Source organism: Chlamydotis macqueenii, chromosome 9 (assembly GCF_036417535.1).
Source record: "Chlamydotis macqueenii isolate bChlMac1 chromosome 9, bChlMac1.mat, whole genome shotgun sequence".
NCBI classification, from domain to species: Eukaryota; Metazoa; Chordata; class Aves; order Otidiformes; family Otididae; genus Chlamydotis; species Chlamydotis macqueenii.
Window position 1 is genome coordinate 1,075,194 of NC_141564.1, and position 14,282 is coordinate 1,089,475.

Below are 14,282 nucleotides of genomic sequence, written 5' to 3' on the forward strand. Positions count from 1 at the left end.
CAGTCTCTCCAGAACAGCTGTCCCAGCGGGCCCTCCACGGGCCACAGCTGCCTTCAGGCATCCACCTCCCCCGGTGCGGGGTCCTTCACGGGCTCCAAGTGGATCTCTGCTCCTCCGTGGACCTCCATGGGCTGCAGGGGGACAACCTGCTCCACCATGGTCGTCACCACGGGCTGCAGGGGAATCTTGGCCAGGAGCCGCATTACTCCTCCCCCTCCTTCTGAACTGACCTTGGTGTCTGCAGCCGTTCCTCACAACAGGCTGGTAGGTGTCTCTCAGGATCTTTTTTACATCTCATTCACTTCTCATCTCCTCTCCACTTCTTGCAGCCGGGCTGGACCGAGTTGGGCCCAGTCGGCTGCCTGGCGAGAGGCCAGAGGGTGAGGCCTGCAAGGCCCATGAGGCCTGCGCCTCCCCCTCTGCGCCTCTGCCCCCGCTCAGCTTCTTCACATCTTCTCTTCTCTCTCTTTTTTTTCTGTTTTCCCATTCTTAAATACGTTATCGCAGAGGCGTTATCACGAGACATTCTGCTACCAATCGGCTCGGCCTTGGCCAGCAGCGGGTCCGCCCTAGGCCTGGCCAAGTCCCCTGAACAAAGGGGAGCGACTTCTAGCAGTTTCCTACAGAAGCTACCACCTTAGGCCCCCCCTCACTAACAAAACCAGAACAGCGCCGAAAGGAACTGTTACATCCCTCTCACACGGGAGTTCCACACACCTCGCAGCAGCTCACACGAGTGCACAGTGGTGTTCAGGCAGGAGGAGATGAGCTCGTGGAGAACAGGTCAGCAGACAGACAATAAAGGCAGGAGGCAGGGATGGCACCTCCACCATCACCAACCCCACAACTTTGACTGCAGGGGAGCAGGAGGGAAAAAGGCTGCAAAATGTGGCCAAGGACTGGCCCAGCTGAGCCCAGCAGGGAATTTTGGGTGTTTTTCACACTCATGTGTATCATCTCCCTAAAGTTATGGTACCAGTTTACTGGGTATGAACTAAGCTGCTGCCTTCCTCTGAAACTGTGAATGGTTTACTATCAGATTATTTACAAATTCATCATTTTCCTATTCCATTGGTCACATTCCTAAGTAATTATCCTATCCCTCGTTCCAGACCTATATGCTGTAGAACCAGGACAGATAGCATCAGACAGATATCTGTAGGCAGATACTTTTTGTGCAAACCTGTACGTTTCAGATAGCATCCTTTCCTGTCCATCCTGCAGGAGCTTCTGAAGATGGCTGTAGGGCCATCTCCATCTTTAGTAGGACTGTGACAACTGGGGCGACATTTAAATCTTAGAACACGGGTGTTTGTTCTGTCTTGCCTCTGTCGTTATCCGCTCATAGCTGCTGCTCCATCTTTTATATAGACCAGTTTGAGGCACAGGTGGGTCCCAAGCCTGTCAAAAAGATGCAAAATTATTTGGGACCAGGATTAGCTCTGTGGCTTTTGTGCTGGTCAAGCACCAAATTGTAGCTTGGCTCTTGATTTACTGCTGCCTTTGGGCCAGGACTATCTGTCTGTTCCTTTAAAGATCCTCAAAGTGGATGCTGAAAGAAAGCCAACTGGAAATGTTTTCAAAGGAGGTGTCATCAGAGGAAGCAGAAATACCAGTAGAACAGGAAAAGCACAAAAACACCAAATAGAGTCCAGTAGCTGCAATGCACGCGGGACAGCCAGAAGACTGGGAATACTAAAAGGGGAACTTTCCTTGGAAGAAAGAAAGGAAGAGCTCCAGAAGGCAAGGTATGATTATACATGAGCTTCAGCAATCCTGCAGTGATGAGGGAAAGAGAGAGGAGAGAATAGAGCAGGCTGGTGGGGAACTGGGGGTCTGGGTCAGGCTGTGTGGGAAAGGAGCTGACACCCCCGGCACTGACCAAGAATGGATGGGGGAACCAGTAACAGAGGATTGTTTGCTGCAGAACCCCACCACGGCATCCCACCGTCTCTCCAAAGGTTAAGAAAAGCCTAGATTTATAAAAGCCCACACGGAGCGATGAATGGGAGCAAGCTGGATCCCTCCCCCTTGCGCGCCGCGGGACGGAGCTCCTTGTTGGAGGGTGGTGGTTATGGACACAGAAATTACAGGAGTGGCCGGCAGGGCTGAGCCCCTCACCGACGGCGAAGGGCTGGGGCGCCAGGCGAGCGCGCGGCGGGCAGAGCGGCAGCCACCTCCCACTCCCCAAGGGCCCGCTGGGTTTCCAGCTCAGCACCAGCGGCAGGTTTATTTTCTTTCCTGCACAGCTGCTTAAATCAGGTGGGAAACTTCTCTCCTGGCTCATCTGCCAGCCTAACGCAGGTGGCTTCAGAGTAAATCTAGGGAGTAGAGGTACGCGCCTGGCAGAAAACCCCGAACGGTGCACCTGCTGGGACTGGGGGGACGCAGTGACCGGGGCACGCCTGACGTTTTTCCCTGTATAGCTGAAAGCAGAAATTACTGCACAGCGTGGCACAGCCCCGCCACAGATGAGCGGCATCGGAAGCGCAGCACACAGCACCCCGCGAGCCCCGGGAATCCAGTGGTGTGTCCCGCTCCCCTCCCCGGCCGTGGGACACTTTGAAGGGATCTCTGGGAGCCCGCTGCCTTTGCGTCATGCAGGCTGCTGCGGGGAGAGCAAACGTGGCAAGACCTGAAACAGGCTGGAGCAGAGAATCTGGGCCGGGAAGGGGAAACGGCAACCTGGCTAAGCCACGGAGCTCACTTGAACAACCGTGCTTCAGTCCAGTCCTAGGGATGCTCTTCTTGATGCCTGTCTCAGACCCTCTGGGTACCACACGAAGTGTTCCAGTGGCAATAGGGCGCTGTAACGCGTAGTAATTACCACACAAAAGGAGAACAAAGGGACGTTATTACTTGAGTGTGGTCCTGGGCAGGGCCAAAACTGGTCCATGTTTGCCGCAACAGCTGGGGAGGAAGGAGGGGCAGAAATGCCTCCTTCCTTCAGCTTTCCTCCCGCGCGCATTTTCTCCTTGGCTGGGGTCATCTTGCCCTCTAGTGGTGTGCACTGCGGGGTTGAGACGGAGCGAAATTCATTTCTGCTGGAAATCTGGTAACATCAACGGTTTCAGCCGTTACGCGTAAAATGAAATAATTCAGGTTCCCTTTGATGTGCACGCATTTCTTCGTGCGTCCGGTCGTTATGCCTGCTGCCGTGTGCGTTAGGTATCACACCCTGTGAGGGGATCCTCTGCCCATCCCGTCTGGAGTGATGTAGTCAACAGGTACACCAACATTTCCGGATGTTTTGGAAGAGATCTTTCTTCAGCTTTTACCAAAAAAAAGGTTTGAGGAAAAACACTGCCTGCAAAATATTTCATTTTTAAGATTAAAAATTTTGCATGGGGAAAAAAAAAAATAAAAAAGAGTTCTCAGGAGTTAAGTAGGTAAAAGCTAAAAGCAGAGTGATGGAAATCCCAGCTGGTAACAAGCACCCCCAGAAGATAAATTGTACATGTCTAGATTGCTGACGTTGCCTAAACCAACATGAATATGGAGTTGTTACTCTTACTGTCTGTTTCCTTCGCTTGCCCTTCTTACACCCATTTTGACTTCTCTTTGGGCTGTGTCCAGCAGAGTTGCAAAGTTTCATTTATTCCATAAGTCTCAGCAAGAGACAAGAACAGAAATATCTGCTTCATTTCATTTTAGTGTGAACCTTCAGCGACCACAAATGGTTTTTATAGATTGCAAATAGGATGTCTGCATCCAAACCGGACTTCTGAGACAGTTAATTCCAGCTGAGGATCTGGTTTGACATCCTTTCTGTATTTATTACCGACTCCCATCTGCTAGGCTCCAGAGTTACCAGCTCTCCGTAACAAGAAAGCCATGCACATCTTAGACATCAGGAAAAATTTTTACACTGAGGGAGGTGGAGCACTGTCCCAGGTTGCCCAGAGAGGTGGTGGATGCCCATCCCTGGAAACATTCCAGGCCAGGTTGGCCGGGGCTGTGAGCAACCTGATCTGGTTGGAGATGTCCCTGCTTCTTGCAGGGGGGTTGGACTGGGTGGACTTTGAAGGTCCCTTCCCACCCAAACCATTCTGTGATTCTATGATCTAGGAGGTGAGGAGAAAAAAAAAAAAACAAACAGCAATGGTGAACTAGTTACTTGTTACTCAGCAAGGTGCTTAGTGGTGATCTCAGTTGTCTTCAGTGACTTTTGTATAGAAAGACTTTCCCTACGGGTAGCTTGGGCAGTGCAGGTTGAATGACAGAGTAATTTGTCTCCCACTAAAGATCTTCCAAGTCATTCTTCATCTATAAAGACAGAGAAACAGCAGACAAATGTGAGGAAATCTGTTCACTTTAAAGCTATGAAGAAAAATGTTTTCCAACTGCCAGCCTGTAAGGAGCACTCCCTAGCATTGGAAACCACAAAATAAAAATCAAGTACAAGACGTCTTGGCGCTCGCATGGGCCATATCGTCCTTCTAACAAACTTCCTCCTCAGCTTTGCTGCAGAGGCCATGGGCTGCTGGAAGCAGAACAGCAACACCTGGACTTTTCCCACCGTGATCCTCTGCCTCTATGGATTCTTCTACATGATGAAACCATCAGAACCTTTCCTAACACCCTACCTAACGGGACCAGATAAAAACCTGACAATAGATGAGGTATGGTGGTGCTCTGCCGTTTTTTTTTTTATATGGATCAGCAAAAAAAAAAAAAAAAGTTAAATTTTAAATAATTTTTTTAAACAAAAATAAAAACCACAAAAAGCACAAGGGTAACCAGCTTTGGCAGGTTACAATTTGCAGCAGATGACATAAATAAAAGATCCGCTTAATGGATTTAAGATTCATTTGCCCGCTGAACAGTCACATGCCGCACCAGTGTGGTTACATATTTTATTAATTCCTTCAGAGCAAAACCTTCTCTCTCCAAAGGTATTTAAAATAAATGGATTTCCTTTCTCTAAGAATAACAACATAGAGATTTCCTCTTTTACTCTCTTTGAGGTTACCAACGAGATTTTCCCAGTTTGGACATACTCCTACCTCGCGCTCCTTTTCCCGGTCTTCCTGATCACAGACTACGTGCGCTACAAGCCCGTCCTGCTCCTCCAGGGCGTCAGCTTCATCGTCACGTGGCTCTTGCTCCTCTTCGCACATGGCGTGGTGGCCATGCAGGTGGTGGAATTCTTCTACGGGATGGTGACGGCCACCGAGGTGGCCTATTACGCCTACATCTACAGCGTCGTCAGCGCTGATCAGTATCAGAGGGTGACGAGCTACTGCAGAAGCATCACCCTCGTTGCAGGCACCGTCGCCGCCGTGCTGGGACAGCTGCTGGTTTCCTTAGCCAACGTCTCCTACTTTTACCTTAACGCCATCACTTTGGCTTCCGTGTCCCTGGCGTTTGTTTGTTCCTTTTTCCTCCCCATGCCCCAAAAGAGTATGTTCTTCCACAGGAAAGATGTCTCAGGAGCTCTCCCAGGCCCAGACAAAGATGTTGCCACCATCAGCTCATCAAGCTGCCCAGAAGACAAGAGCTCCGTGTCGGCTGACAAGGGACCCACGCCTCCCCAGCAGCCTGGGAACGCCAAGGCCCAGAACCACGTGCTCCGAGTGCTGGTGCAGCTGAGCAAGGACCTGCGGGATTGCTACAGCTCCAGGAAACTTCTCTACTGGTCCCTGTGGTGGGCCCTGGCTACGGCAGGCTTTAACCAGGTTCTGAATTACATCCAGGTGCTGTGGGACTTCAGAGCCCCCTCGCACAGCGCTGCAGTCTACAACGGAGCTGTGGAAGCAACAGCAACTTTTCTGAGTAAGTCAGTGCCCAAGCGTTGATCGCGAAGGCGGTCTCTACAGTTTTGCTTTCGAACACTTTCAAGGTGCCGTTCCATTGCAGACGCTCCGGGAAGCCGGTGTTTGCGTTGTACATTCGAGACCTAGTAGAACAAAACTGTTCAAATGCCAGCTCTGCTATTTTTCTTTTGGGACTGGGACACGCAACTTTATCCCACCAGTATGCAGAGAGTGTCCAAGTCACACAGACTTTACATCCAGCAGCTAAATCCATTCAGAGGCAGACGTGTTCCTTTGGATGAGGTTGTTGGGGTTTCCCCCTGCCTCAAATCATTATTGTACAGCTCCCATAACAATGTTACAAAGATGGGAGAAGTTTTTCATAAATATTTTACACAAAAAAAAACCCCCATAATCCTCTCATTAAGATCTTTTTCTAGTCAAATAGTCTTGTGCAGGACAGAAGGAAGAATTTTAGCCATTCCAAGATATAGAGATTTGCAGGGAAAAACCTTGTTGAATTGGTGATGCTACTGACGTCAACCATTACGCTTTTGCACCGGAAGCAGATGCCCACACCACGTAAGCTGAGTAGTGTTATCGAAAGGTGGCATCAGAGGGTACCACCCTGACTTGGCAGCATTTCACACATCCGTGTCGTGCTGCTGCAAAGAGCTTGCACAAGACGTCGGGGTGTGATCCATCAGGGAATGCAAACACGTCTACATCCCACCTGGTCCCTCAGGTTACCCTTCCAGTGATTAAGGAGGAACAGATGCTTCTAAGATTAAAAATTATGCTTGTCTTGAGGTAGGCAACTAGACAGACCAACTGACAGGTTAGAAGGGCGTAGCTCCTTGTTAATGTCTACTCCTTGATGAATTCCTTTCTCATGGCGTTGCCTATTTCTCCATGTGGAGGTGTAGAGGTTTTAAAATTGCATGAGACCCCTGAGACGGCCAGTCGGGTGGCTTGCTTTCGCAACAGATGCATCTTTGTAGCTGGCCCAGCAAACGCAACGAGTGCCTATCCCTTCTCATTTCCCTAAATATACTCCCTGGATACCACACACAACTCCCTTTTTCGGCAGCTTTACTCCTTTAGAGGCTGCACAGAGCTTATCTGTTAAGCCAGGTTTACTAGCTTAGCTATAGTAAGCTGGTAGAAGCTGGAATAATTGTTCTTCTCGAGCTCCAAAACGTGTTCCTGATTCTCTCCCTAGAGAGACGTGCTGGGTCCAGACAGCTAAATAATGAATCCTTCTGCATAACAGTTTATCCTGTGAAGCAGACCAACACATTAAGAAAGGAATGGCAGAGACTTGATTTATGCAGCCGTCTAAAAATGACCAGTCATCCGCACGACTTCGGATGTGATTAGAAACGCTTTCAAAGCAATTCAGAGCTCCTCTGCTTCGTTATTCAGCATTGCCTTCCAGCATGCGAGGGGGGCAAGGCTTGATTATATCAGCTATGGGACAGCTACAACATTTATATGGTTTTTTTTTCTCTTTTTCTAGGCTCGGTAACGTCTTTTGTAGTACAATATGTGAAGATTAACTGGGACCTTTTTGGAGAACTGGCTTTAGGGATCTTCTCTGCAATAAATGCTGGTTCTCTACTTCTCACGCACTTCACTACCAACATCTGGGCATGCTACGCCGGCTATCTCATTTTCAAAGCGTGCTACATGCTCCTCATCACAATAGCAACGTAAGTGTAAAACCGGACAGCGCTGCCGTTGCGCACGCAATACTAACAGTACTTTACGTTTACTCGGGGAGTCCCTCCTCTTTAGGGAAACACAAGGACACCTCGGTTGCAGGAGATTTGCCATAGAGCGTTCCCCAGCGTAACTTTATACATAGAATCCTTAATGGTATTGCGATGTAAAGAAGGAATAAAAGAGAACATTGGATATCTAAACTCAGACAAGATCTCTTAGGAGACCGAGCTATTCTGTTGTCAAAAAGAGAAAAATAATGTGAATAATGAAGGTAATAGATCATCTGTGTAATAAATATAAAACCTTTTTATTACTCCAGTTATTTTATTGTTTGGAATGTCTGTAGACATACCACACTGTTTATTAACAAAAATACCAGATGCACTTTTATGCCAAAACCTAAAATCATTCAGCATTTTAAAAAACTGCTAAAAAACTGTAACACATGACAAGATTATGCCTATCTTGAATGAAGCCAAGTGAATCCTCTGTTTTCATTTTGGTGGGTTGTTAGTACACTACGGTGGATCACATCTGCACTATTTCAACATATTCTACTAAAAAAAAAAGTAAAGCACAAAAAACTCTGCTAAAAATAAATGAGGAGTACTGCAGAAGTAACACACTTCTGTTCAGACAGAAACTTTGGAAGTAAATACTGCAAGGAAAGATGTTCTGATTATTATTTAAAAAAAAAAAAGATATTGCAAGGAAAATCTACGGGCTCTTGACAGAAATAAATGTTATGCTACCTCCACTGTCAAGCCACAAAACAAAAAGAGATTCACATGACCACCAAAAAGTCGGTTAGAAGATACCTCTAGTGACCTCCTGGTCTAATGGAGCACCATTTACTCCGTCCTTGATACATCACCTGCATGAATTGTTTCTTCTCATCACCTAAATGGAGAGCAAGAGCTTTCCACCCCCTGTGAGGTAACTGACAGTCTCACGTTAGGTTCCAGATTGCGGTCAATCTGAGCATGGAACGCTACGCCTTGATGTTTGGGTTCAACAACTTCATTGCGCTGCTGATTCAGACCGTTCTGACAGCAGTCATCGTGGATTCCAGAGGCCTGGGACTCGACATAGTGACTCAGGTAAGAGCTGTTAACTTTCTTCCTATTTACTGCGTAGCCAACTCATCTTCAACAGTCTACCAAGAAAGAAATTGCTACACCAAAGGACAATTTAATTCCCTCTTTCTTCTGTAGACGTCTAGACATCTTGCCCTGCCCTTGTCATTCTTCCCTTTTACCTTTTTGGGCAGCATTTAGGATTACAGATGCTAGTCTTTGACATTTTTTTCTAAAGGCAGATACACCAGAACATAAATAATCAGGCCCTGCTATCTGACCAGCTTTTGCCCGCTAATAGGACACTGAATAACATCCCCTCTGCCCAAAAATTCAGGCTGGGTTTCTCAGATGCAGAATCAACACGACCACGTGTTGTTAGGGGAGTTCAAGACCATGAGACACTGGATTACTAGAGCTGTATCAGCTCAAGTGAAGGGGACACCTGCCTCCTAATTCCAGCTCAGAAGCAAACCTGGTCTGTACCTCAAGATGAATAAGAGAGTTTTCTGCCCATACTTTGGGTACTTAATTTGGGGTGAGATATTCTATCTCACAAGAGTGTCCTGAACGTCAGTCAGCCCAATTCCACTCATGTTGGGGGTCAACCAAAATGCACTGACTTCTGCCTTTTCTCAGCTGGGGCAGCTTCCTGCTGCCACGGATCCAAAGAAGACTGCAGCTATTCAGATGTTCTGCACAGAGAAGGCAAAAGTTACTTTGCAAGATTCAAGACTGAATTAAGCACTAAAAATTAGAACTTTAAAATTAAGGATAGGAATACGTAGGACTTCATAAACAACCTTGCCACTGTTGTTGGAAATACTGACACAAAATTACGGCATATTTACGGAAGGCAGTGCGGTGACAGCACTGACATGTGCAAGTAAGAGCAGAAAAGGACCAGCTCAGCCTCTTCACTTGCATTATTCATGACTACGTGGGTAACGAAGCTACTTCTACATTTTGCACTAAAAAATAAATCCTGTTCCTATCCCTCCCCCGCTGCCATGTTTATTAAGAGGCATAAGGATTGGAAGCGAGGGGCAGTTCTTTGTTGCTCAAAGATCTGCTGTTTGCTGGAAAAGCCAAGATTTTGCTTAATCCCAAAGCAAAACCTTGAACATAGAGAAACTGTGCCAGAACACAGGTAAACAGAACAACGGAGTGCCTGTCACCTCCAGAAAAAGCAGTGTTTCTGTAACCTATTTTTCATTAATGACAATTAATGAAAATTAATTTAATTAATTTCATTCATTGCCTTTTTCTCTCCCTCTCCTAGTTTTTAATTTATGGCAGCTACTTTGCAGTCATAGCCGGGATTTTCCTGATCAGAAGCATTTACATGCTCGTCTCAAGCACATGCAAAAGGAAAACGGCGAGATCTTGCAAAGAGCACCCGAACCACGCCGAGCGCGGCTCCAAAGAGCAGATTGTCACGGGCTCCACGACGCAGCTGTAGGATCAGGCAGACGGGCCCTCCCGGGAGAAGAGCTCCTGCTGCAGCATGCAGGGAGCAGCCGCGCAAGAGGAAGGCGCAACGCAGCCCCGAAAGGCGACGCTGAATGCTGACAGCACTTCTTTACGACATACGCCAGCTAAAGAGATGCCCATCATGGCGCTGTGCCACGATGAAAAGATAAGTTGCTTTAGGTTCTTTCTTACTTGCCTACAAATAGCTTAGCAGCAGTAATTGGCAGACAGGAACGGAGCCGCCACCTTGGCATCCCACCGCGCGTGACGGCAAAGATCGGAGTTGGCCCTCGCTGCTTCTAGCTCTCATGTATGGCGCTGGCGAGCTGCTTCCACGCACATTTGCTCATGCATGTGGGTGAAGGGTCTGTTGCCCCCCCCCCCTTTTTGCATGTGCCCTGTTCTGAACCAAGAAAAACAGCTTGCGTTTGCATCATTATGTTCTTTCCTCCCTAAATACAGGGAGTTCAGTGGAAGACTCCTCCTCGCCAACTCAAACGCCCACATCCACAGCAGGCCTTTTGCACCCAGCGGTGCGGAAAAGCAGGGGTTGTGCCCAACCTCCCTGAGAAGGTTCACCAAAACGCTCCTAAGCTGCAGTCGTTGCTTGGCCCACATTTGAAAGCTGCAACCTAAACACTGCTGAGTCCCTAGCAATCTCAGCCCAGGAGGGAAAATCTTCAGAGTCAAAAAAACCCAAGAGCGCCCCGCTCCTCTCCTTGTGCTTCCAGTAAAATTCAAGTCAGGATTGCGTGTCTTCCTGGTTCAACAGGAAAAGAAAAAAAATTTCAAAGGGATTGAGTAGCATGGACTAAAACCAGAGAAGTACATTGTGGAAAAATTTGGCCAATTCCACCTAGGAAAATTCCAGATTAACACGAATATCCAAGAAGATTCTAGCATCACATGTGCTTTCGAGTGCCAAACAGGGAGGGCCACTGATCTCGGCCAAGAATTTGGCAAGGTCAGCATCTCGGAATTTTTCAAGAAGCTGCAAGCCCGTCGGCTAATGTAGTCCAGCACAAACGACGGTTAGTCCAGGAGGAGAAAAAAAGAGACTACAAATGAGTTTGCATAGTCAATGCCTAATTTTATCGAAAATCTATCCCTATGTTAGTTATTTCTGTACTGCCTGCACTGCTGTTTGCTTCTCGCTTCCAATACCTACGTCTAACCAATAAAAGCAGAAAATACTCTGCATTTCCAGAATAATATTTTTCCTGTAGAGACACGAGCTATCATTTGTACAGATGTATGTGCTTTTCATGCAATTGCCCCATACTGCAGCCAGACCAACTGCCTGGAGGCGAGAGCAGGCTGGGGAGGAGCCATTTGTCCCACGTCACAAGAAGACTCGGTGGGATTTGACCAAACGAACCCAGCTGATTTTCGAGGCTTTTTGTTTACTATTGTGCGTCGCGTGGACGTTCCCTGTTGCAGAAGCGAGAGATGTACTTACTCTCCGCTAAGCACTAAGTGTCTTTTATTACTGCAGAACTGAGGGCATGAAACTCCTGCCTGACGAAATGGGGACAGAGTCCAGTAGAGCCAGGACAATTTTTTTTTTTATTTTCCTTATGAGTAGGAATCTTATTTTGAGGCATTTTGTTAAAGAACTAGGTGCCAGTCCTGGACTACAACCTAACTAGAGTTTGTGTTTAAATGGAAAATAGGACGTTGGTGTTTCCAGCTCCACGGTCCCAAACTGCCATTGGTACAGAAAGTTAACAGATCTTTTTCTCTGTGTAGCATCTGACGGTAGGAGAGGAATCGGCAACATGCGAAATACTTTGCTGTTTAAAAAATAATAATAATAATGGCAGTGGTAAGCTGCAGGAAAGGAGCTAGGAAAACTGGTAGAAATAACCCTAAATTTCTTCTGTGCTGAACAAGTCAGAGCTCACTGCCTTCCGTCTGTATGGGATGGCACTGAGAAGCCGAGGAGCCAAGCAGACGCCGCGTATTTGGTGTGCAGCTGTAGAGAATGCCATCTTCAGGAAACAGAGAAGACTTTAAAAAAAAAATAATAAAATCTACTCCTATTCTCTCAAATTTCCAAAAGAAAGATTCTGAGGTTGGGAACTGGGAGGAGAGAGGGAGGAACAGGGAAGGAGAAGGGCAGGTGGTGGGAGCGTTAGGAAGGACGTGACGCACTGGAGATGGAAACAGCAGCAGGAGAAAGGTAAGGCCTTGCGTTACCCTGGGGTTTCAGCTGGAAATCAGTGCTAACCCAGCAATCAGTCAGAGATTTCCTCCAAAACCTGTGTGTCAGTGTGCACGCGCTCTTTGGAGAGGAGGTCGCTGAGGCTTGGCAGGTGACGAGCAAGGCCGGAACCACGGCCTCTCTAGTTCTGCAGGAAAAGGAAAGAGAACAAATCCACCTCTCCCGGCAGCTGTTGGCGTTAAGCGCTTACCTTTCTCCCAGCGTGCTAACGGGGATCCTGCGTAAATATGAAAATCCAGAGCTCAGCACACTTCTCCTCATTGCTACAACCTCCTCTAAATACAACACTGAGCACCTTTGAAACGTCAATGGGTTTGGGCACACGTCTTCCGCAAAGATACAGGCCAGCACGCTGGCAGGGCCGCTTCTGGCCAACAAGGCAGCACACAAATTGTCTCTGTGTCCAAAGGAGGGGGATTAACCCAGCAGTGTGGGGGTTACCAGAGAAACGCGGCTCAGCAGCCACCGTCCAGGGCCTGCACCCCTACCCAGCGCCATCCTCGTCACCGCTCTTCCCCTTCCTCAGGAGCCGCCGGTCGCTGCCAGCGCCAACGCGCATCCTGCCAGCCCGCTTCGGGGCCAGCTCCGTCCCCTGACGAACCCTGGGAGACGTAGGGGGTCCAGTCAAAAAAATAAAATCAGGTAAAGCAAAGCAAAGCAGCAGCGTTCCTCTGAAGCAGCTCCGGTTTGGTTTTTTGGCTCAGAAGCGAGATTTGGAAGCAATCCCTAGCCAACTAACAGCGCGAACGTTCGACGTCCTGCCTCCCCGCGCCCCCAGTGGAGCTGGGACAGCCAAAACAGCCCCGTGAGCCCCGCGGCAGCTGCGCCACGGGCAGGGGAGCACCCGTGTCAGCCCAGGCTGTAACATGGGATGTCCGTGCCTCGCAGGGCAGAGCTTTTGCAGGTATTTAAGGACACAAAAATGCAAGTGATCGCTTTCTTGCCATGCCAGTTCTTATTAATCATTAGCTACCGCGAGTCTTGGAGCTTTATCTTAAAATTAAAACTCAGTTTGCTGGCAAAACCTGTAAAGGAAAAAAGCTTCCTCTGCAATCTTTATGGGCAAGTTCTGCAAGCAAGAAGAGCTACGATTAATTATTATTTAAATTCTGTTAACATTTTATCAAGTTTAGAGAGAACTCTTAGAAAAGAAAAAGACACAGGAATTTCTTACTACCTCCAGTCCTAAAGGGTGGTTTCTGACTCCTCTTCTGCAAGACAGACAGTCATCCTAGGAAGAAATGGCACGTGAATCCACGGCAAAGGCAGCGCGGCTGCCGCCCTGGCAGGTAATCCCTTACCTCCGCAGTTCTCGGGAAGCGTGTTGGCCACTCGCTGCACTTGGAAGCGATGCCAGTTATGCCGATGGTATTGCTCCGTCCAAGGTTTAAGATAATTTTCTTTTGAAAAGATAAGAGATCTCCAAAGATCTCAAAGCAGATCTAGAGTTAAGGTTAACACAGGTTATATTATGTGTACAACGACTTGTATAAGAAAGGTGATCATCGGCGGCAATCATTTAAAAGCGAGTTTCAGGCTTAGGGCTGGTTTTTGTAAGGCTCCTCTGAGGTCACAGAAATACTGCCTTAATAACGTGCTATTTATGCTAGGTTTTATTAAATACAATTTATTAAATACAATCACAGTGCAAGCAGAAGCACTTTTGAAAAGATTGCCTGCTGTAAAATGGAATTCAACAGTTTAGAAGAAATAGCTTGTAACAGCTTGATCAAACATCCGGCAGTACTTTGCTTTCATTCTCCTACATCCCAGAACGTTCTTGTTTCACTTCTTTTCCAGGAACGGTGGAATTGACTTCCTAACACAAACCAAGTAAAATAAGCTTTAAAAACTTTTTTAAAAAATCTCTTTAGACTTCTTTTTGCTGCCATCTACAGTGCAGAAACAAGTCTCATTCTTTTCCATTTGATCACCACTTTCCAAAATGAAGTCACGGTCCCATGAGCAGGTTCCATGTTTTTCTTTACCCCCTCAAATGACCGGAGCGCAGGAAGGACGGTGAGGATT

At 47.6% G+C, this 14,282-nt stretch overlaps 1 protein-coding gene across 3 annotated transcripts; it reads left to right on the forward strand.

The window, feature by feature from the left end:
• Nucleotides 1–1,675: 1,675 nt before the first annotated feature.
• On the forward strand, nt 1,676–11,230 carry LOC104482182 (thiamine transporter 2). Of its 3 annotated transcripts, none has more exons than XM_086754438.1 (6): nt 1,676–1,748; nt 4,460–4,622; nt 4,968–5,775; nt 7,276–7,468; nt 8,440–8,581; nt 9,840–11,230. In XM_086754438.1, the coding sequence occupies exons 2-6, from the start codon at nt 4,476–4,478 to the stop codon at nt 10,017–10,019; spliced, it is 1,470 nt and encodes a 489-aa protein (XP_086610564.1). In that variant the 5' UTR covers nt 1,676–1,748; nt 4,460–4,475; the 3' UTR covers nt 10,020–11,230. The 3 variants fall into 3 exon arrangements, 2 of the variants coding, with proteins under 2 accessions (XP_086610564.1, XP_086610563.1); XR_015259339.1 differs by lacking the exon at nt 1,676–1,748 and having other exon boundaries at nt 4,422–4,622; nt 9,840–10,384; nt 10,493–11,230; XM_086754437.1 differs by lacking the exon at nt 1,676–1,748 and having other exon boundaries at nt 4,422–4,622.
• Nucleotides 11,231–14,282: the final 3,052 nt, after the last annotated feature.

Coding starts and splice junctions, on each gene's coding strand:
- LOC104482182 (XM_086754437.1), top strand. CDS start 4,422: ATGGGCCATATCGTCCTTCTAACAAACTTCCTCCTCAGCTTTGCTGCA. Junction 5,776..7,275: donor AGCAACAGCAACTTTTCTGA/GTAAGTCAGTGC, acceptor CTCTTTTTCTAG/GCTCGGTAACGTCTTTTGTA. Junction 7,469..8,439: donor CTCCTCATCACAATAGCAAC/GTAAGTGTAAAA, acceptor GTCTCACGTTAG/GTTCCAGATTGCGGTCAATC.